The sequence below is a fragment of the Nestor notabilis genome, unplaced genomic scaffold (genome assembly GCF_000696875.1).
Source record: "Nestor notabilis isolate BGI_N333 unplaced genomic scaffold, ASM69687v1 scaffold1284, whole genome shotgun sequence".
NCBI lineage: Eukaryota > Metazoa > Chordata > Aves > Psittaciformes > Psittacidae > Nestor > Nestor notabilis.
In genome coordinates, this window is record NW_009924978.1 from 43,440 (window position 1) to 67,286 (window position 23,847).

At 37.2% G+C, this 23,847-nt stretch overlaps 1 protein-coding gene across 1 annotated transcript in view; it reads left to right on the top strand.

Moving 5' to 3' along the window:
- Positions 1–23,847, top strand: part of COL19A1 (collagen, type XIX, alpha 1) — a gene marked incomplete at its 5' end in the record, with an annotated part of 100,014 nt that overhangs the window by 27,255 nt on the left and 48,912 nt on the right. The window contains 2 exons of the mRNA XM_010012820.1: positions 9,905–9,958; positions 23,751–23,795. Coding sequence (XP_010011122.1) covers positions 9,905–9,958; positions 23,751–23,795 — 99 coding nt within the window. The remainder of the gene's footprint in view (positions 1–9,904; positions 9,959–23,750; positions 23,796–23,847) is intronic.

The window sequence follows — 23,847 nt, forward strand, 5'->3', positions numbered from 1 at the left end:
ATTCTGTGGGCATGGTGTTCATACATAATTTTTCAGTGTCCCTCTTGGCTGGCTTCAGGCATTCAAAGCAGCATGTTACTGCTACGGCAACTTGATACCATTACACCAGTGCTCAGAATGACAGGAGCTTCAGAATGTAATTAGATGTTAGAAAAGTCCCTGGCCAAATATTACAGACCAACAAAAAATAGGAAGATTGGGTGCTCGCCTAGCGTTGCATGGAATTTAAACCACAGGGGACAACTACACCGTCTTCCTGGCTCCCTGCATTATGCAGGACTTCATTATTTTTCTCAGTATTTCTGCACTTAAATATATCTTTCACAGAAGTACAGTTTCCACCTGAAAGACATCAACAACTGAGACTTCACAAGTCTCCTTGATTTCTTCCTTCCAGTGTGGTTTTTATTTTACACTTGAGCGCGTAGATTAAGCCTCCAACATTTTTTTTCAATGTCTGCTTTACATTAAAGAAATATTTAAAGTTTTTTTCTGCCTAATCAAATCACAATTACATCTTTTTTTGAGATGATTCAACTAAGGTCCTTCAGCTCCCTATGTCAAGAATTTTCTACAGTCTTCAAATAGTCTTGTCATGTTGCTATATTATCTTAAAAATTCCTACTACTTAGAATTACAGACTGCCTGGATTTTTCCAGACTCTGCCTTTATTATGCAATGAAGTGAAATTTATATTTCCAAAATACAATTTCAAAGATTTTAAAAATTTATGCTTAATTTCACTTAGATATCTTTGTAGCAGGGATTTTCCCTGAAATTGATGCATTTTTTGTGAATAAAATTTCTTACAAAAATTGTTTTTAATATAATATTTCAGTGAGTTCAGAAAATTCTCTTAATGTGAAGCATCAAAGCAACTTTGTTGGACAGCAATACTGTGAAATCCAGAAACAGTCATTTTTCATTCTCAGTTGGTCTATAGAAGAGCTAGGCCCAGCACGCAGCTATAATACTCAGCAGTTTGCACAGCAGTTTCTGCTTCTCTGAGATACCTTGTCTTGATACCTTCTTGAGCTTCTGGGATTTTTTTCTGGGATTTGGGCACTTCTCTGGGAAACCTGAGGAAACTGAGAGTGCCTGCTGCTTCCAGGTAAAGCTACCCTAAAGGTAGCTTAATAAGCAGCTTCTGACGAACTCCATCAGCTGTCCTTGATCAACACATATGTGCAGCCTTTGTTCTAGCTGACCCCTGATTAGGGAGGTTTGAGCACCCTTTTAGCCCACGCCAGGAAGAGGACTATATAACAGCCAAATGATGCAGCACCTTGTACAGCGATAACAGAAGCAGCCAGTAGATGTGCAGGAGGTTGCATGGGAGTCTATTCAGAAGGGCACAAAGAAGAGGCCAGCAAATTTTCGCTGGCCAGCATATACATCCTTAAAGGTCATGGTCACAAAACAGAAGATCAAAGCACTACTGAAGTAGCTGTTTGCTGTTGGACTCTTGCACCCAGTCAGCTTCAGATGGAGGACACAGCTCTGTAAGTCTGTGGGGCCTGATGGCCCCATACAACACTTCTGGTTGTATCCAGAAGTGCAGAGGGAAGTGGCTGATGTCACTGCAAGGCCACTCATGATTGTCTTTGAATGGTCATGGTGACTGGGAGAACTTCCTGAAGACTGGAAGAGAGCAAAGATCACTTGTCTTTTCAAGAAGGAAGATCTAGGGAACCACATGTCAGCCTCACCTCAATCCCTGGTATGTGATAGAGGAATTCCTCCTGGAAACCATTTCCGAACACATGCAGGACAAGAAGGTGATTGGGATAGTCCGCGTAGATTTATGAAGGGGAAATTATGCTTGACCAACTACAGTCCTTCTACAATGAGGTCACTAGCTTGGTGGGTGAGAGGTGAGCACTGGATGTTGTTGACCTCAACTTCAGCAAAGCCTTTGACATTGTCCCATAACTTCATCTTGTCAGCTTCATAGACAAGCTGACAAAGTAGAACTTAGAAGTGGACAGTGAGGTGGATTGAAAACCAGCTGAACAAGTGGACCCAGAGGGTTGTGATTAGTGGCACAAATTCCAGCTGGAGACAAATCACCAGTGGTATACCCCATGGCTCAATACTAGAGCCAGTACTGTCCAGCATCTTTATTAATTACCTAAAAAATGGGGCAGAAAGTACCAGAGAAATTGGGCAGGAGGAATCACATGATTTTCAACGAGGGAAAATGCAAAACTCTGCATCTAGGGAGGAATAACCCCAGGTGTCAGTATATGCTGGAAGAAAGCTGTCTAGAAAGAAGCTTTGTGGACAAGAACCTGCTGGACAACAAGCAGAGCATGAGCCAGCATGGCACCCTCGTGGCAAAAAAAGGCCAACAATATCCTGGGATAAATTTGGAAGAGCATTGCTAGCAGGTCAGGTGAGATATCCTTCCCCTTCGAGCAGCACTGGTAAGACCAGGTCAAGAAAGACATGGGCTTACTGATGTGGATCTAGCACAGGATCACAAAGTGGATTAAAGGGACTTACAGCATCTTTCATAAAAGGAGAGGCTGAGAGAGCTGGGACTCTTCAGCCTGGAGAAGACTCAGGGCAGATCTTACTTGTGTGTATAAATACCTGATGTAAGGGGAATGAAGAGGGAGCCAACATTCTTCTCAGTAGTAGCCAGTGACAGGACAGGAGGCAATGGGAACAAATGAAAAACCAGAAAATTCTATCTGAACAAAAGAAAACACGTCTTTATTGTGGAAGTGGTCAAATACTGATACAGGTTGCCCAGAGAGGTTGTGGAGTCACCATCTCTGGAGGTACTCAGAAGTAAAGTAGACACAATCCTGGACAATTGATCCTGCTTGAGGATTGTGCTAGATGTTCTCAAGTGGTCACTTCTAACCAAGGTGGTTCTGTGAGTTTTATTTAACCAGCTCTAGCTTATTCTCAGCATAGCTGCCAACAGCTTCATTTTGTGGATTAATAGGATGGAGTTTTTTAATGTTTTGTATATATTTAAATAGACTGATTCTCCACTGTGATGGTTTCCCTGGTTCCAGTGATGAATTCAGTCCAAACATTTACAAATCTTTCTACAATATCACAGCAATATTCTTAGTTCTGTATTCCTTGGGAGATTGCAGGTGTCTTGAAGTAAATATTTTTGAAATAACTTCCTTATTTCCAATTGTGTTTATAATACCAAATACTTCACTTAAGAAGAAGATATTTTAGCATTATCATAGTAATACATTAAACACCTCATAAAACTGAGAGGTTTGGGTTATTATAGCTAGTGTTTCAGCATTGATTTCACTAAAATTACCTGTTTAGAGGGACCTTGTGAAATTGCAGTATTTGCCTTACGTTAATGATTAGTTACTCTCTGAGATTGCAAGTTTTTTATTCAAGCATGAATAAAATTATTATGATACAGTGGAAATTCTTCCTAAGTAAATGAAGGGGCAGGGAGCTGTTGGATTTTTTTAACATAATTATTTAGAATGACATCAAAATTAATTTAAATTCAGATTGCATTTATCTGGTTTATAGAACTTAAATATTTCTTTGACATAATTTGTTTTCAAGTTCAGTAAGTAAATGTGGTACTCAACCAATTGTAAAACAAGCTTTACAGAGCAATGATAACCACTGCACAGTAGGTCAGGCTCCTGACACAGTGCAAACAGTATTTTTCACAGCTACAGCTCTGGAGTTTCGGAATCTCTTTTAATCTTCTCAGTCCTTCCTGACTTTGATGTAAGTTATTTTTAAGTATGTAAAGCTTCAGATTTTATCTTCAAGATGGAATGCTGTATGTTCCTTCACTCAGGTACTTAGTAGTCTAAAAATGCTTAATGTAAAAGAGGGAGATAATTTTCAGTTTTTCTCCAGAATGTTTCTACCTTAAAAGCAAAGTAGATAACCAGTAAGGTAGATTGCAGCTTAAAAAAAAAAATATTTTTCCTCCTCTTTGGGATGAAAAAGGTTGTAATTGAGAATGTTGAAGACAGATTTGTCAGTTGGAAAAGAGTTGCGTCATTTTTTGATTTATTGTTTTCCACTGAAGAAGTTGCAATCTAACTTTTTATGGAATAGCAGAAATTATTTCACTTCTAAGATCTCATTTAGAATTTTCAGGTTGCCTTCCAAATAGTCTATTATCAGTATTTTTTTTAATGTCCCTTAGTAAAAGGTGTAGCAAATGAGAGAATATGAAATTTCTCATAATTAAAAATTAAGGTGTTCATTATAAAAATATCTAAATGTAGTTGAAAAAGTCTACAAGCAATTTTTAATTCAAAGTGCACTTGCATGAATACACTTGAAAAAATGTGATGGATTTTGTATAGGGATTTGTTGGCAAATTAGGCTATGGCATTTGACTACTTGTCACTGTTACGCCTGTTTTAAGAACTTTTTTTATGTTCGTTAAATGCATTTGTGTAATATTATGTAGTCTGGCTAGGTGCTCCCTCTTAGCATTTTATTAATACCAAAATGAAGAAACTAGAGCTTATTGAAAATCATTCCTAAGATTGGAAAGCCATATTTGAGTGCAGGAATACTTCTGCATTAGCTGGGAGCTCCCTAGTGACTTTTCTTCCAAAACGGGATTAGGGTCTTGGTGCTCTATTCTTCTTGTGAGCCGTGTTTCTGTGAAAGGCCTTAGTGGGATATGAGGGACAGATTTTCACTTGTTTTCTGCAAACAGCTAATTTCTTGCCTTCTGGCCTTTTTTCCTGTGACTTTATTCAGGTTTAGCATGTAATACAGAGGTTAATTTATAATACACTGGTTAACGTAATACATCCTCAAGGCCAAGGTTAATAGGATTGAAGAGGGAATTCTGCATTCAAGTCCTAATGCTGTATTACTGAAGTTAAAGTGATGTCATTGACTGCAATATAAATTCCCAATTTAAGAAAGAGAGTGTTCAAACTATAGGGTTTCTAAGGACTAAAAAAATCCAAACCTATGTAATTGTGACACTACGGAAGTTAATGACAAAATTCTTGTTAACAGCTGTTGTACAGTCAGGTGCTTAAATGTCAAAGCTCTCTAAAAATTGCCAAGTATTTGGCTAAATACATGATAGAAATTAATGACTTCGTATTCAGGCTATGCATTTGTTGTAGATTTGTAATTTTCACTTTGTGATCTATAAAATAATTGATTGGGATGCTGGAGAGCATTCCTCTGTCCCACAACAAGTCAGTAGATGTGCACTGTTGTGTAACTGAGTTGGATGGATGATTGCTCTGATTTTTGTGATTAATTACAATCTTCAGCTTTCGGATAGCTCTTGAGCTGACTTTCTGACTGATAGCACCATGTGGCATCTGCCCTCATTCCCCTAAAGTGGCAGTCTGGCAAGGTTTTTCTGGTAAAACATGGAGCAGAGGACTGTCACCAGCTTTAGGCTGGGTTTCCTGTGAATTTGAGTTGGTTGGAGCTCTGCAAGCTCCACGTGAACTGCAAGGAGCACTGGGTTGCAACTACAGACAGAGAAGGAAAACTGGGAAGTTTATATTAACTAGGCATATCAGCTTGGAGGACTGAGACAAAGGAAAACCTCTTTTCTGTGCTCTGAATTAGCACAGGCACTGGGACTTGTCTGGCTGCTTATTGGCAACTTTGGTCATCCAGAGAAACCATCTTTTAACTGCCCAGAGCTCTACTCACATGGTGTGTTTAGGTGCCCAAGGGGCTAGTGGGGTGTCCATGGGTTGGGCCCTCTCAGGTGGGGATCTTTACTTTTCACCTGCCTTCTTCTTCGGGTGTATCTGTCCCTTTGTCAGTTTGCTTTTGAGGATTATTCAAAAGAATCTTAGTTTAGCTTGTCAAAGGAGTTACATAAGCCTCATTAATCTTGCATAATAGCTACAGTAGTTAAGACTTTAAAGCCCAGCTTCCTACTTCCTCTAGAACTAGTTCCTGTTTTGAAATGTGATGATGTGTTTGAGGTACTTCTAATTAGCAGTTTCCCTTGAAAATTCATACAGGCTTATTATAAGAACTTTTCCCTTCATATTCAAGTGTGGGTTCTTTAAATTACTAATTCCATAAATCAGGTCAGCATCCCTACATAACTCTGCTTGATTTTTATCCTAAAATAATCCAGGTCTTTTTTTTTAGACATTGGGATTAGCGATTTTACCCTTCTATAGTTAGAGATATGCAAATAGAGGGATGCAACATGATACAGCAGAGGGTTACAATGTAGACTGAATGATTGCATTGCGTGTTGGACCTGCAGCAGTGCCCAGGGGCAGCAGCCAGATTCAGAGCACAAGCTTATGGAAGGATGCACAGAGCCTCTCTTCTAAACAGCTTTCAATCTGACGTAAAGCAAAGCTTCTCAAGTCATTTTGATTAACAGAAAGGGTAAAGGAAGAGAGTAACAAAAAGTACAGTTGACCACACACTTCAGCTAGGCACTTGGCTCGGGTTTGCTGAAGCATATAATCTCATTTATTTAATTTTTAATATTTTGTCCTTTTTACCCATAACAAAGCCATTGTGGAGCCATTTGTGTGTGTACTGTGTGAAGTTTGTCCTGTGGAAAAGAGGAAAGTAGCCAATTGTCCAAATTTGTTAAGGGCAGGTATTTCATGAGTCAAGGGGTCAATATCAGTAACATTTAGACAACTTCTTATCACATTACCAAGAAAAAATAAAAAATGTATGCACCACAAAGGAAATAATCGGCAACTGGTTTGGTTTTCTTTGGTGGTTATTCTAAGTAGCATTAGACAATATGCTGACACCACCTGTCTTTTTTTAAGTTAGTGAAAATGATATTGCATTTTTTATTTAGTTAAAGGAAGTATGTAATGCCTAGAAGTGGTTTAATAGCCTCAATATTTGCTCGGTGAACTCGACTAAATAAAGGTAATGGGCCTCCTGAGCCAGCTGCCTCCCCAGAGACAGCTGTACTACAGGGAGTACAGCTCTCATGGGGCTGCCAAGACCTGCTTCTGAGCAGGAGATGGGAACTGTGGCTCTCTGCTGAGCCCACTCTATGAGCCAGAGAGGACACTGAGATGTTTTCACTTCTTTCTTACCAGAAGGAAGACTCAAAATCAAACTGTAAATATTTAGTCACAGTCTGGTTCATGGTCTGCTCAAGGCAAGGCCAAAATGGGCTTATCAAAAACATTCTTCTAATTGTTTTAATTATCCTAAACAGAAACATAAACGACTTTACTTACACCCTTACTATAGTATATATTTTAATTTTTTCCATACTGATGCTGGGAAGTTGTGAGTGCCGGCAAGTAGGTGGAACTGTGTGTATCCCAAACACTTAAATCTCTGTACCTGAAAGTCATTGCTGAAAGGTAGTGGCCTTTTACGTATTTCTGTGTTAAAATTAAAATATTAGTTTAGAAGGGTACTTGTAGGAAAAAAAAAAGGACTGTTGTTACTCTAGAAAAAGCTGATGCTTCATGCCAATCTGTGTGATTGTTCTACAGGTTTTCTTTACACATGACACATAGTATAATGACCAATAATATAATCATTAAATAAAAGGTAGGCAAGTGTTTCTTATGTGTTTCACCTAGTAGAAGTTCTGGTAATTCATAAATGACAGTGAAAAATAACTACCCCTGATTTTATTTTTTTTTAGCTTATTTCTCAGAAAATTTGTCAAGTTTTGGCTTTGTAACATGTTATAAATCACATTTTAGCTCATCTTGTAAATAGAGATAAAATTGCCTTCCCAGCATATTCCATGTTTTCCTGTGTAATTAACACCTCGTTCACAGTTGTGTCTGCCAGTCAAAGCCCTGCCTTCTTCCCCCTGACACTTCCTTGATACTTTGTTTAGACTGCTGAGATTTTAAGTGTCATCCTCAGGATACTTTAAATAAGTCCAAACAGGAAAAGGAAGGTGCTTCAAGAAGTCAACAGTGTAGATCATTATAACTCAGAGGGGCTATTTTAAAAGTATGAAACAATTTATGTTTATTTACTGCTTACATCATTACTTCTCGATCTGTTTTTTCATACTAAGTGTACTGTTTTTTGAAAAGGTAAGGAAATACTAATTTCCATCTGCATTTCTGAAGTAGAGATCAGTCTGAAAGTCTGGATCTAGCTAACAACATCCCCCTTTCCTTATGCGCATGTGCATTTTCCACTACCATACCCTCTGTCAGTCTACTTGGTTGCCCAGTGAACTGCATCAATGAACTGATCAAAGTCAGAAGCCACTCTACTTTTTTGTGTGCTATTCTTACCCCGGATGGGTTCCTGGCTCGGGCTCATCGCAGGGCTGTGCGGACACTGTTACCAGCACAGCAGATGATATGCTGGGGCTGAGTGGTAAGGAGCAGGGTAGCCTTGAGCCCAGTGTAGGCACCTAGGACCATATGTTGGTTCTGAAAATTTACCCTAAGCTGCCCTAGTTACAGCCCTGCATGTGCAAGTACTGGTGGGATTAAACAGCTCAGCACATAACATATGTCTCAGCTAGTTAAGACCCAGGAATTTGTCACTCCAAATATGCTGAGGTAGCGGGTTTTTTTCACGCTGCCTTTAAAACACACTGACTGACTGAGGACCTTCATACAACAATGGTGGCAGTGTAGATGTTATGTGGCACAGTCTAGTGAATGAAACACATCCCAACAACCCCTTTTCAGTTCTTCAACTTGAAGGGCTCCATATCGTGCTTCTCAGGAGAGTCTCTAGTGTCTATGCAAGACACCTAGATGTATATGCAAGCTCACTGCCTTGGTGAGCTGCAGGGTGGGAAGAAGAGGGATTTTCTACCCGTATTGTCATCACGTTTCCCCTCAGCAGAGATCAAGATTAATGAAAGCAGAGTGTTAGAGTGATTCCCTACAGATCTAGGCTCTCGCCTGTAAAGAGGGAAGCTGAGATTTCACTTTCTGTTCCTTAGATTACTTCTGTAGTTTGTCTGAGATTGCCATTTAATAAAACACAGAAGGAGGCTTAGCAGGAGGGACCATAGATTACAGAAATACCCCTATGTGCTAATTGTGAGCTGTCAGCAAGCACTTTAATTTTTTAACTTCTTAAGCCAAGTTTTCACCAGGACATCCCCATAATGCTTTTTGTTAATTTACATTTGCCATATGCAAGGGAAAAATTTAGTCTTAATGGATATACTTTTTTTTTTGCCATCTCACCTAGATACTAGTTGTTCTCAGCTGTTGTGTCTAAAAAATGTGCATCAGATTTCAGCTTGGCAATAAAGATGTAAATTACTGTAAATTACTTCCATTTTTATGTTGATCTTGCTAAAAAAAAGCGCATGTGAAAACACCAGTTGTTCAGTCAAGCTCTGTACTAAAAATTTTTAATAGTTACGCTTTTAGAATGAGTGGAAAGTTTCCCATTAACTTAAGTAGACTTTTATGGACCTTAATTTTTAATGCACGTGATTTTGCACGTGCATTATGTACACAGATGGTAGTAATTGCACAAAGAAGGTGAATTGTTTTTGCAAATAAATCTCTGATTCTTCTGCTTGTTATCATATCCTGGAGAAGAAGGTGTTTGTTAAGTGGGTTATATTGTGCATATGTATTTACTGTGCAAGTCAGGGTGACTACTGCAACAGTTTAACACCCCAAGCTGTGGTGTATTCAGATAAAATGTAATTTCTTTACACCTCATCAAGGTGCTCTGTTTGTAGCCCTGTCAGTGTGCACTCACATTTGAGACATAGTTTTAAAACGTGACAGTAAATGTTCCAGTGATGCAAATATAGTGTGTCATAATTATTATAAATAATTGTAAAAGTACTTGCAGTGACTGATACAGAGCATTCATTTCGGATAGGTTTTGAATTTTTTGCAAATAAGCAAGGCAATATATCTTTTCTTAGTGAGAATTCTTATTCCAAATCAGTTGTTAGCCGTAGCATTTATAAATGTCTGTTGTTCTTTCTTGTTTCCAGGGAAGACGTGGCAAACCAGGCCCCCCAGGAAAACCGGGACCACCAGGACCTCCTGTGAGTAACTAGGGAGGGGAATGGGAAATTTTCAGTCTATCCTGGAATTTGTTAGTATTTTTATAGCAGGTTACCTGATCATAATTGTGGTTAAAAACAATCCATTTGTACTTTGCTGTATTAAACAGCTACTATTGCTAGCCTTTTCATGCAACAAAGATAAAAGGATTGGGTCCACAAATACAAGGAACTACACAGGAGCGAAAGAGCAAGATGTGGACTTCAGTGGAGGAAGGAGAAATTGTCTGGCATTCAAAAAAAGACTGGCCATGTATGCTAAATGTGAATACTGTGCATTCATTCACTTTGCAAAATGCGTGATGCTCTGTAAAAGATGGGATAATTTCTGTCTCAGAGGGGTAATTTGAAAGATGAAGGACTGTGTGAAGCATGTGCCAACTGTCTGAATGGTGGGGAGGATTATACCCAGCATTGGAATGAGCACTCAGCTGTAGTTCAAATGAGTTTACTGAAGAATTAAAAAGATTAAGAAGTACGTGAGTCTCTGAAAGGATTTGTAATATGAAGAACTAAAGGATTTAGCACAGATCTAAGAGGTTTGGGATTTAATTTTTTTTTTTTTCCCTGTAAGAGGTACATGATTTCACATTGGAAGTCGGGCATGGATGTATGTTAGTCTAGAATGAGCACAGCCTTCCTTTGGTAGAGGAAGACTTGGTCATATTTGTAAAATTCCCTATATATCGTATTGTAAAAATGCTGTTGTGCACAAATACAAAACAGCTGTTTGTGGATTAAGTAAACTGTTGCTGCTTTACATTCTTAATATTAACCAAGGATTTAATAATTCATTTTTCTGCTTACCTGACATAGGTAAAGGATAGCAGTTTATGCATCATACATTTGATTCATGTGCTTCAACCTCACTGCAAAGGAAAACTTGTCTTATTTGTGGAGAGGATAATAAAGCATTGCTGCATGAAATACAATGACTAAAATGAAATAGATTATTTTTTAATATTTAACATTTTTCCCCTTTTTCTTTGCAAAGTGTTTTCAGAAAGACAAGTTGATGATGGAGTTCACTTCTCCTGTATAAAACTTAAGAGTTTAAAATTCCTTCCTCTTCTCCCTTACATATAGTCATATTGAAGCCTTGTTCATTTGAATCTTTTGTACGGTTTGGGCTTCCTAATGTAGAAATAGTTCTGCAGGCTGCAGGAGTCTGAGCAGAGGAAAGGAGTGATGCAGAATCTTTCATAAAACAAATGGCAAAAAAAGGAAAAAAAAAAAGTCAAACTGTGGCAGAGGTCAGTGTTACACCTAATCTACTTAGCTGTTTGTGAGCCAGTGAAAAGCTGTTTTTCCATTCCAGATACCTGCCATCACAGATTTGCTGGCAGGTCAGGCTTGTGAAGATGTATGATCCTTGACAGATATACCAGAAATCTTGAGTAGAAGCTAAATTGCACTTCTGTTACTGAGTCCTATTTCGGATTTGGTTTACAGCAAATGGAAAGCTCAACTTCGTCAGCATAGCAGCATCCGTACAAGGAGCTCTATATAGGTACTGTAGCCTAGCACTACGTATCAGAAAAGCATTCCTGAAGCAGCCATGGCCTAAATATTGGTTAAAAGTATTTGTTTCTGACTATCTTAGTGCAGTCCTTTGGATACAGCTACACCAGGATCTTGTATTCATCTTCCAAGACTGAGCATGTAACACATAGCAAAAGCATGCTCCACAAGCCTGCTAATGTGCATTCTGAGTATCCATCCCCATGTTTAAATTGCTACAGCCTGTACATACCAAAAAGACATTGACATGATCTATCATTCCTCGTCTCTTTTTCAAGGCTATATCGTGCTTCTAGTTACCTCTTCTAATAGTAAGTAGTGGCAGCTTCCTCATGCACATGGATATATTATTGTTGGCGTTTACTTTGGCCTTTCCAAAATGCAACAGAATATCATACCTGCAGGGAGGTGATTTTTATAAGGTTGGCATATGCAGGGTACAAAATGCTTTAAAAATCAACTGGACATGTAAAAATTAGACTTTTCAGCAAAAGTAAGTTTGGTGATTGGTTGGGGTTTTAGAAGAATATTGAATTTATATTTGAGAAAAGGAGATTTAGTCAGTTTATAGGGTAGCTGCAGTACACACTGCGTGTTTGAAATTAATAAATTTACCTAATTTATTAATCAAATTATGCCATGGCATTAAGTACTTAATTTAGAAATTAGAACAGCCAGCTGTTCAGTAAGGACAAAAACAAACCTAGGAGAAGAGAAGTTCTGCCTCCATGAGGAGGAAGTTGGTAAACAGGGTACAATGCCCAGAGGATTTGGTATAAAGCACATTCCTAAAAAAGGTGTGTGCAGAGAGGGAGACCACATTCTGAACAGTCAAAAAGGACAACTGGACACTACTAAGTGGAGTGAGTTTTGATTAAAGTAATCATTTTTTACCTATTTTCTAACCCTCTTTCAATACCTCACACCTTTTTTTTCCTAAGCTAATTTCTGGGTTTTTTGTTTTTTGGGTTTTTTTTTTTTAACCTCTAGTAAAATTGATGTTTGCTGTGACTTTCTAGTCCCTTAACATCATCTGCTAACAACCTCATGTCTTTGGTTAACAACCTATGTCAGTGTTACAAATACGGATAGATTGGCAACTGGTGATGAAATCACTCAGTTAAAGTGGAACGCTATGCAACTTAAATCAAGTATCCTCTCTTTTGTGTCATTTTTCTCTTATCCTTTCTTTTATGTCATGTTTTCTCTTTGGAGCACATCCTGTGCCCACAAAAGGCAAGAGGTCAATGAGGATTTTTACTGATGGGTTAAAAAAAATTTTCATCTGTGCAGATGATGTTCCTCCTTTGAGTATTTTTTTTTGAAGTTTATTAAATGTTACAGACTTTCAAAGTGTTCTGTTATTCTCTTCTGATTCAGAATTCATGGTTTGCATCCTTGCTGTCGGATGTTAGTTTTGAGTGCAGTTCTGTTATTTCAATACAAAATGTGTGCTTGCACTTGTCTCACTCCAGCAGGTAACAATTTATGCTGAAAACTAGGAATCCAAATGGGTTAGGTAGAACAGCAGCTCCCTCTAGTGCTTTTTGATCCCTTCTCCCCTTTTGAAGAGCCTGGAGAGCAGTTTAAAGCTTCTGTTAAATACAGTATTTTTTTTCACTCTCAAAAGCATTCTGAAAATTACGATTGTGAAATCAAAATCTCTGTACCCTTCAAATTTATTTCATAAATTTTCTCACTAGCATTTTCTTCTAAAGTCTTCTGAAAAAGATACTGTCTCTTTCACATGCTGTTTTCCTGCTCGGCATGACTCTTCACTGAAATTGAAATGCTGACTTTATGAAACAAAAAGAAATACTATGATAGTAGGATGCTGTGAGGTTGTAAGTACAGCATTTTGGTCTGGCTTCAGAACAGAACTGATAGCTTTCTTGTGCCGCAGCTGCTAACAAAAATATCTACAGGATGTAGCAATGCAGAAGGGGTTACCAGCAGACCATAGCTTATTTTGCACATGTATAATGCATTGCCTTTCTAGTTCCCACACCATTTTTTTTTCTCCTGAGTGCTTAAAAGCAAATGTATGGAAGGTATTGGAACTTAGTATTTATATGCTGTTGGCCTAAGGATGTACAGGCCCACTTCTGCAGTCTTCACTGAGGCAAAACGCTTTTCTGGTCTTGGGTTGTAGAATTACTACCTGGTTTTGTGTAGTGTTCTGTTAAGAGGAGATAATTACTTTTTCTGTTAGTCTTGCTTAGGAAACAGCTGTATGATGTCTGTCATATTATTGTCAGATGTGGGAGGTTTGGGGATTGGGGAGTTTTTTTCTGTTGAATCAGCAGCTCAGTACTTCTTTGTACATAGGTAGGCTACAGGACAGAGAAAGAGTTCTACTGCTTTCTCCATTGAAGGTTAACTTTATCTTTTTATCTTTTCTATCCCAGTTTTCTCTGTCTCTGCTGGACTGTTATGAATGGAGGAATTCCATTTCTTAGTAGTTCCCATTTTACTGGGACATCAGATTGTTTTTAAAATAAAAACAAGCTAGAGTTATGCTACAGACTTCCACCAGTGTAACAGTGTTCTTTGGGGTGAGCCCAAGTATGGCTTTTGCCCACTGTTGCTGTTTGGCAGAAGGGAAGTGCTATCAGCACTATTTTTTAAAGGTAGGAAACATGAGGACTACCTGGTTTGGCCAGGTGCCATTTGCCTAAAGCTGTCTGTGGCAGAGGCAGGAAAGAAACTTTGGGTCTGCTAAATCACAGGCTAGTAAATTGCAATCAGGATTATTAGTGCTCTTAAGTGTGCTGTTTTCTATCAGTAAGTCCGAAGTTATTCTTTGCAACCAGAATACATTTATTTCACAATTGCTATAGCCTTTGAAGCTATCATTCAGTTTACCATTTACCTTCGCAAGGGGCTGAACTTGGTATCTTTTATCTTCACAACTATTTTTGCTAGGAAGATTAGCTTTGTTACTCCTTAAAGTCTTAAATTAAAATAGGGTTTCAATTTTGTTTGCATGTGAGGCAATGGAGAAGATCGCAGACTACTTCTGTGAATAAATGTCTTCATTTAATTCCATACACTTTTGGTCTCTTGTTATTCAGTGTGTATGTCAATGCCACCAAACTAGTTATCTTAAGTAGCCAGCAGTTTGCCTTAGAAATCTCATTTCCATTGCCTCGGGAAATGCTCTCATTTCTTTACCAATATTTTGAAAGTGAATGAATGTTATCAGTTAATTACAATAAACAGAAAATTAAAGCAATGATAAGTGAAAATTGTCAGTAGCATTTCTGGTATTCCTGGACTTTCAGCTGCTTTTTAGAAGAATATTGGAAATGCTTAAACTGTAAGATGGGAATGGCTGGCAAGTGTTGGTCATATTGCTCATTTCTATGCATTTAAGTTTTTAAAATCCATATGAAAATGTAATCTATTATATGTATTCTATTCTGGTAAACATCATGCCTTCATCATTCTTTCTGTTTGCTCTTTGGAATAGTTATACAATATTGTACATCTGCACTGATGGCTTTCATGATTATTTATGTTATAGTGATCAGAAAAACAGTATTTATTTTAATGGACAGGCACACATCTGAAATAGATGGATAAAATGATTACAGTTAGTCACTTGCAGTGCTGTGTTCTCCAAAATGGTGTGTTCTTGATATGCAACGAGTGCAATTTAGTTGTTATACATTTTACTGCACGGACTGTGAGATTGGGTAGACTTTTCCAGCAGTCTCATCTTTACGGAAATGCAGATGAACTATAAAAGTTAACGGAGAAAAATATAAACCCCAGAAATTTCACAGTTTGAAGCTATTTCCTTTTAAGCACCTGTGCTTCTATTCCTGCCTTGTCTATAGAAATAACATCCAAAACCTGTTTGTAATTTTGGAAAACAATCAGGATACATTTTCAGTTCTTTTCTTATTCATACAACTGTACTCTGTGTTTTTCACTTCCCACAATTACACAACTTGATACTAAAAAATAAAAGGAAACCCCACTCACTTCGAAGTGGCAGATGTGCAAAATTCTCATTCCAAAGCTAGAAATTGCCTGTAAAATAATTCTTCAACTCCTGTTAATTTCATCGCTTCTTCACTTGCAAGTCAATACTGCTGATTCCTTTTTTGTCTGTAGAGACAGCTGAGTGGATTATGTATGCATCTATGTTAGTGGAGAGAAACAGTGTGGAAGGAAGGAAAGACTAGAGTTTAGGAAAACACCCTTGAATGAAAGTTTTTTGTTCAGTTGCCTTTTCTGTTGTTGTATGCTGGTTTTATTAATTTTATTTTAGAAAGAAAAATTTAAAGATAAAATAATTAAATGTATGTTAGATATTGAAAATGGAAGGACTAAAACCAGAGGAAGTGTTTTACCTCTGGTAACACAAAGGCTGGGGCATAGTCAAGAATGCAACCCAAATGCCTTAATTTCCCTTGACTGCCTGAGACAGTTCTGGGGGTTTTTGAGATTATGTTTGTTTTTCAAAACCATTACATGTGCAAAGGCTTTCCATGTTGTTAAAAATGGTTTATTTGATGTACAAACTAATACCTGAAAGGTTGGGATTGGTGGCAGATATAACATTCAGTTGTATGGTTGCAGCAGTTTCATTTATGGAAAAACAGTAAAGGGAACAACATGGTGGGAAATGAGAAGGGAGAAAGAATTCTCTTTTTTGACTGCCTGCAGGATCAGAAAATCCTGCAATGCTTCTAGATTCAAGGATTTGATGCTGGAGGATTAGAGAGTTGATGGTGAGGCATCTAATAAGTAGGCACTGTCATATGTAAAAGTTCTGCCATGAGCTTCAGAAATCAGAGTTGAATAAAAATCTTAGGCAAAATGTCATAATATTTTAAGTACCACTGTCTTTCTGTAAAACTGTAATCACAGGAAAATACATAAGATCGTATTTCATAATTTAGTGATGATGTCTCAACACACCTGTTGTTCTGGTGTGCTGCAATAATGTTCTGCCAGGTCTTACTGATTTATTGATCAGTTTTAATAACTTTCGCCTGTTTGACTTTGATTTGGCTTTACCATCTTCCTAGTTTTTATCCCTTCAGACTCCATGGGAACTTTGTGACTGCCTCTCTCTTATTACTTAGTTTCCATCAGATTGAAGTTTGTTTTCCCTGAGGAAGTAGTCTGGTTAATCAAAATCATGGTTCTGTTTCTCATCTTTTTGAAGATCAGTACCTCAAGGGAAGTACCTTTACTGGCAAGGAGAGCCGTCAGAATTTCACAGAATGATCTACATGTGGGAAAACTTTGTGGTTTTGCCATTCTGTGCATTTTTACAGAGCAGATGCATTTTGCTGGAGAAGGCTTTGCTGTCAGAATGCAAATAATGACCTACCTCATTTGAATGCTTAGTCAGAAAACTTCAAAATATGATTACATAAGAGCCAAAGGATACTGGTGGACAATAGCATCTTCTATATACATGTTAAATTATCAAATGTGATGAATGCCACCTGTGACAAAATCCTGTGACAAAATCATTGCTCTCCCTTTCCTCATCATCCCTGGATTGCCTCATGGTTTATACAGCAGCAAGTCTGAAGTAGTGAAGAGTTGAAGTCCTTCTTAGAAAAGTATAGTAATGCGTTATTTAGCTTAAATTGACCCAGAATATGTAGCATTTCAGTGTTTTCCTTGGATCCCTAGCTGAAATCAGTGGATAGATTCCATTTTTCTAGGAATACTTTGGAGTCTTGCTGCTGCAGTAAATTTGATAGCATTTCTTGTTACATAAGTCTTAAAAATATTGTTGTTTTCAATTGCTTATCTTGACCAACTCGTATCTTGGGTGAGAGGTGGTTTTGATCCGTGACTTCCTCTAACAATTTTACAGATCCTTTAGTATGAAAATGGGAGGCGTTTTCAATAGATACTTGTTCTGACAGAGCAGAAAGCCATTTTCCTGTTATGATGCATAACACCAGAATATTTCTGTCATAAGTGTGATGTATGTATAGTAACAGTGCACATAAAACAATTAACAAAGACCTTATACAAAATTAAGGCGTGCAATAAAAACTCTGACATAGTATCTCTGACTGATAAACCACCTCCATTATTTTGAGGAACAACCTTTTTCAAAACTGAATAGAATTCAGTTTCCTGAAGCAGTCTTTAGGGTGTGTGTATGCTAGCTACATTTTCCCCACTAACACAAAAGCTGCAGAGGGTAAATTCTGTGTAATTATAAAAAGCCCCAGTGGAAAAGAGATGCCTTTGTGCCCTCTCTCTCTTAAATCCAGGTCATTCAGACCAAGTGTCTTAATTGAGTATGTTGGAATCTTATTAATTAGTTAAATGTTTCTTACAGCCATCAGGAGTTTAAAATCTAGCTGTTTACTCACACTAGGGGCTGCCTCTACATCAAAATTTGTGCTTTGAGTTCATGGAAGGAGTTTTAAAATCCTGCAGAACAAAGATGTTGCTCATACCAGAAGGTATTCTTATTAAAATTGACATGGATGTCACCTCTGCTTTCTCTTGCAAACTGATTCAGTCCAAAAGAAGTCGTCAGTTTTCAAAACTCAGGGATTTAGAAACTGACTCTCCTTCTTCTCTGTGCCTGAAAAAAAAGATATAATCAACTTACAGAAAATAATTTATTGTATAGTCAAATAAAAATCAAAAGCCTTTTACATGACCACTGTTCTTTCAATATAACATTAGTTAAATACAATGTTAAATAAAAATGACCTTCTGTTGCTTTTTTCTTTTCCTGTTTGTGTGTGTGTGTGTGTGTGTGTGTGTGTGTTTTTTTGTTGTTGTTGTTTTGTTTTGGTATTTGTTTTGTTTTCCATATAGGGTCCTTCTGGACTAAAAGGCATTCTGGATTCATTTAACAAGCATTATAATGAGGTATGGAGATTTGATCCAGTGTGTATGTGTGTGTGTGTGTGTGTGTGTATTTATGGCTAAGAAGTATCTAAGGTAGAAATGACAACAGTTTTGATCCCTATGAACCACATTCCAAATTAATTCAAAAGGTAGATCCTTCCCTGTCCTCTTTCTGCATCCTTCAAAGGCTTAGTCTACACTCCATCACATACTTACTGTGTCATATATCCTGCTGGCATGTGGCTTACGTCCCATCCGTCATCTTCTCACGTATTTTTGCTTGTGTATGACTCAAAAAGGAGGTGGGTGGACCACCTAGCTGTTAGCATAAGAGTATCATCTCCCTATTTCTAAACCTAGTTGATCTAAACCGGTCTTTTCTTCTATGTCTAAATTACATTTAGACATTTAAATGTCTAAACTGACATTTCTTCTTTCTTGATCTACTGTGTTGTGATGGTAAGAGTAGAATAGAAAGACAAGGAGGCATAATTTTAAAAGATCTGCTAGCAGTCCATGAGGATTGTCCTGATGTTTGTATTATAGACTAACAAAATATTGGCTTCATTACAGAACCTCCTGCAGCTAAAAGTGCTTCATAGAAGAAAGTTAAAATTGAGTGGGACATCATTCCATGTGGGAGAGCTTTTAAATTCATACCACAGATTTTTCGAATCATTTAAGCAGTGGTAGTGTCTGCCAATGTAAGGGATCTTAATTCAGAGAAAACACAAGTTTTCACAGAATGTAACTTACCTGATTAGAAAATTAAATTTAATTCAAAGACTGATGAAGCACTATTACAGAAATATTTGCTAAATATAAAGGTTACTATGTTCATCACATGTTAAATCATGCAAGTCAAACCTGGAAGACATCCTTTTCTTTTAGTATTAAAATGCATAACTACTAGGAGCAGGTGAATTCAGGGTATTTTTCTTATATAACATACACAGGTGAGTACTAAAATCTTTTTTTTTTTAATAGGGATTCTGGAGCAAAATTAATGTCAAACATATCTTTCCAGTTGCTTTTACAACTGCAGTGACTTCTCTAATATTTAATCCATTCCAAATCAGTGTATCACTTTAGAACATGCATTAGGAATTAGGCATAGTTTATGTGCTGTCCTGGACAGAGACGTTTTCATAGTTTCTGAGTTTGATCTGCCGTTTCATATATGTGTTGAAATTTTTTATATTTTAGGTTGTTTATACCTTTCATTTTCTTACCTGTTTCTATTTTCTGCACAAGACAGCTTTCACTGATACCAGCCCTATTTCCTCTATCAATACTGTATGTATTGTAACTCATTCCCTGCCTCTGGATCATAAATCTTTTTTATGCTGATAGTCCCTTTAAGGTTAATTCTGCAGGAGGAAGCACAAACAAGTTGTGATCTTCAGGAACTGGCAAAGCATCTGCCACCAAAAATCATGTTTCTTATGACTGTAAGGCTCTAAGATACCTAAGGTGTGTTATATTTCCTAATTAGCAATATTCTTGAAAAAATGTAGGCCAGCTGCTCTGTGTCTATAAATTAATCATCTTTTAAATCCTGTGCAGCTTACCAACTTTCTTCTTCCTTCAGCTGTCTTAAGACTGAGGATTTTAATGACTCTGTCATGAGCAATTAACTGTTCAACAAGGAAATGCTGTTTGGTTTCAGACAAGAGAGGAGATGGCTTTCTGATTTGAATAGCAGGTTTTAAATACTTTCTGTAGCTACATGTTCAGCTCTTCCCAGAGTCAACTTAATGTCCAACTGCTACAGCAAACATTAGTTTCTATACAGTTTATGATATGAACGGGATATTCCCATCAAGGACAAGACAAAGACATTGACATCAAAGAGGTCATCAAAGACAAGGACAGCTTGTCGGCTTTGCCATTGATAATTCATTTAGGCAGATGTATGCACCAATAACTTTCCTTCCCCTCCCACCTCTCCCCCCACTATTATGTGGTATGATGAGGGCTGGTTTTGTTCACTGCATCTTGGAGGTACCAAGCAGTCTTTCCCATTCCAGTATATAATTTGCAATGTGCCTCAATTACTTGCATTTGTAAGATGGTAGTTCACTGATATTCTGAGGTTTTTGAGATGCCTTGCACCACAGGAAACAGTCTTGACATTTTACATTTTAAGCGAGTTCTTAAGGATCTCACAAAGTCTACTTTGAATTTGGATTTTTAAAGTGTTGAAGTGTTTAAATTGTGACCACATTTGTGGTGCTACAGATCCTTTAACTTTGGGTGGGTTTTTTTCCCTGAGCATATTAGTGTGGCTTCTTTGCATTGGTTTTCTAGAAATCAGGAAAAACTGCTACCAAAAAATGTGGGGGATCAGTGAGAGAGCTCTTAAGACTCATAATTAATAACGTCTTTTTTTCTGTAATTTCTCCATTTCTTAGCAGATGAGATTCTTCTGACTTCTGTATGGCATCAATGAGTAGTTGTAATTGCACAGTGTGTTTAAATAATTTCTTGCAACCAAGCTTTTTCTGGCTTAATATCAATTGCCTTATCATGTAAGGAGGCTGGAATGCAAGTCTTTAAAAGCATAATTCACTTGATCCATGTATACAGTGAAAAGAGAGCACTATAAATACAATTGCTGATTGTGGCAGCAAATTGTGCTGAATGGCAAACTAAGATCAGCAGTCTTTCTTTAATGAAGGTGAGGGGAACCTGCTGAGGATAAATAGTAGCATTGATCCTTAATGGGATGGGAGACAGTGCTGCAGAGCATTACTTCCCTTGTTGTTCATCCTTTGTGCCTGTTCTTGCAAGGCGTGTGACTATTTTTATATTCTTTCTTTTATGTCTTTTGTGGTTTCATTGTAAATGAGATGCTTTGCTTGTGTTTGATACCTGCATTTTGTTCTCTTCATTATGCCAAGAAACTGGTTCTTCCCTGCTCTGTATGTTCCCTTCCTTCAGTGATTGGTAAATGAGATCTCATGAGTTGTGTTTATACACTCTCATATCTCTGTTACCGTCTTTTGCCTGGGTTTTCAAGGCCTCTGCTTGTCATCTTTTTCACTTACCAGTTTTCTGTACGTAGATAGAAGGTTACTTCAGTCAAACCTGCTTCTACACATCTTTGGAAAGGGCATACAGACCAGTTGAATCTAAAATGTTCTCCAACACATAAAAATAAAAATGAAACCACAGCAAAAAACAGTTGAAACTACATCAGAATCTGTTCAGGAAATGTTTCCAAATCATTACAATTCATAATAATTATAGCTTATTTTTGAATAATTCATTATTACTTTTCTAAGATTTTTTCATTGGCATATTTCACTTACATTTTGTTATAAAGAGCAAATGACCTATAAATATGCAAAGAGCATAAAAGTAGTTATTTGATCTAATACCCTTTTTTTTTTTTTTTTACTCCATGTAACCAACAGAAATGTACAAGTTGGAATAGAACATAAGTTACGATATACTCATTATAACAGGCACCTAGATTTCTCAGTCAAGTAGTCAACTACTTCTCAGCAATACGCAGGTTGCCTTCTTTGGGCATCTTCCTCTTGGGCTGATTTTGGTAATTAGGGTAGTAAATCTATTAGAACCCTAAACCCCAAAGAAGATCCTTCAGCACATTAACATTTAGAAAAGAATTGCAAATTTTGTTTAGGTTATATTCAGCTATCAGCTTCTGAAAATATTAACAGAGTGTAAATGCCACTTTTACTCATCATGGAGTTTTACTGTTTTGGAGATATGTAAACTGGAACATGGCAAGGGGAAGTTGTCTTGCTTAGGGTTCCCATTCAGCCCAGTGGCAGATGTTCTAGGACATTGGGCTCCTTGTGTCCAGGCTTAAGCTCATTTTTCAGGGTCATTGGTTTTGTTGCTTTTTCTGTTGTCAAAAAAAGAGAACATGTTCCCTTTAGGTAGTCTGAACCCGGCTTTGTGCAGAGGAAACCATTTGGCTTGTATTTTATTGTGTCTTTACCTTGTACAGAAGAGTAAATAGAGGCAGTGCAATAATACCTGAGCAAGTATACAGCCTGAACCCCTGGTCCTTAAATCTGTCTGTTTTCTTCGAGGAGCAGTGAGGAGCCTTTTGATTGTATTATTCCCTCTTCTTCTGTCTCACTACTGTAGTAGGCTTAAATTAATTCTGTTTGACATTTCATACTGCTTAGAAGTAAAATGCTTGTGTTTTTGTCATAGAAGTGATTGTTATTGTTCTTTTCTAACGTACTGTAATAATGAGCACAAGTTCTTTGCATTGAATTTAAAAAAAAAAAATCACAGATTTTCACAGCAGTATTCAACATAGACATTTCCCTTTTATGCCTTTGTTCATATTCTGCTAGTCTGACTGGAATATGAATGCGTGAGAAAGGATGTGTTGCTGCAGTATATTAGTTAGATGTACTATATAGGCATTTAGTACCCATTTCTAATAGTAAATTAGGACTTCTGAATTTACATACTAGTAAATTACATGAAATAGTTATTTTAAATAAATTGTAACTGTAAATAATTGGTGGCATGTCCTGTTACATGATGTTTGTGGTGATATTTCTTCCCAGAGTGATACAAGACTACTAGGATTACTTGGGACTCCTGGACTTAAAGGCCAGAAGGGAGACATTGTAAGCATTTTGGATTAATTTGGAGAAATTTCAAAGTGTCTATCTAATCTGACACACTTATGCAGTATCTTTGATTTCATTTATCACAATGGTCTTTGAAGGAATAGAGTTTAGATATGACTGGCTCTTTAAACTCTATAGTCCAATACCGGACTCATCTTGTTATCCTGCATGTACAGCACATAAGCTTTTCATCTGTAATATACAATAACCAGAAAGGGAAAATTCAGAAAGAAGTGTGGTTTCTGCATCACTGTCTGAGGACAAGTCAAATGAGGTGGCCAGCTGACTAGGGGGAAAAAGACTCCAAAAAAGTCAAAATTCAGAAAATCTTTTTACTGTTAAATGGTCAATATTTAAAGCAGTTTCTCTGTAACAATGGAACTTGCTATACCAAAAATACTTCAAATCAGCCTCTAAAAATGTTGTGGTCAAATTCTGAATCCACATCATGAGACAATATATCGTTTATAGGCATCTGTCCTATTTAAACAGTGGAATGAATACTTAACAACTGGATGCCTTTCAGACTTGGAAGAAGAGAGGCAAGTGCTCTGGCTATGTGACAGGATTGACAAAGTTTTTTTATTGAGAAGCCTGAAGCTCTCCTGCAGAAAGCAGTCAATTTAAATTAATATGGAGATGTTTAAAGCTCGGATTTCCATTGCAATAAAAGTTATCATTTTGTGCTTTATACAGAACAAAGTACAGTTGAAAGAGAGGAGTTTATTTGCTTTTTTTAGAATATAAAATGTTTTAAATATAATTTATTTTGTTAAAAGGGTCAAAAAGGAGAATTGGGAATGACTGGTGCAAAAGGAGAAAAGGTAAATTAATTCCTTACTTCTGTGTTTATGTGTGATACTAGAAGGTGGCTGA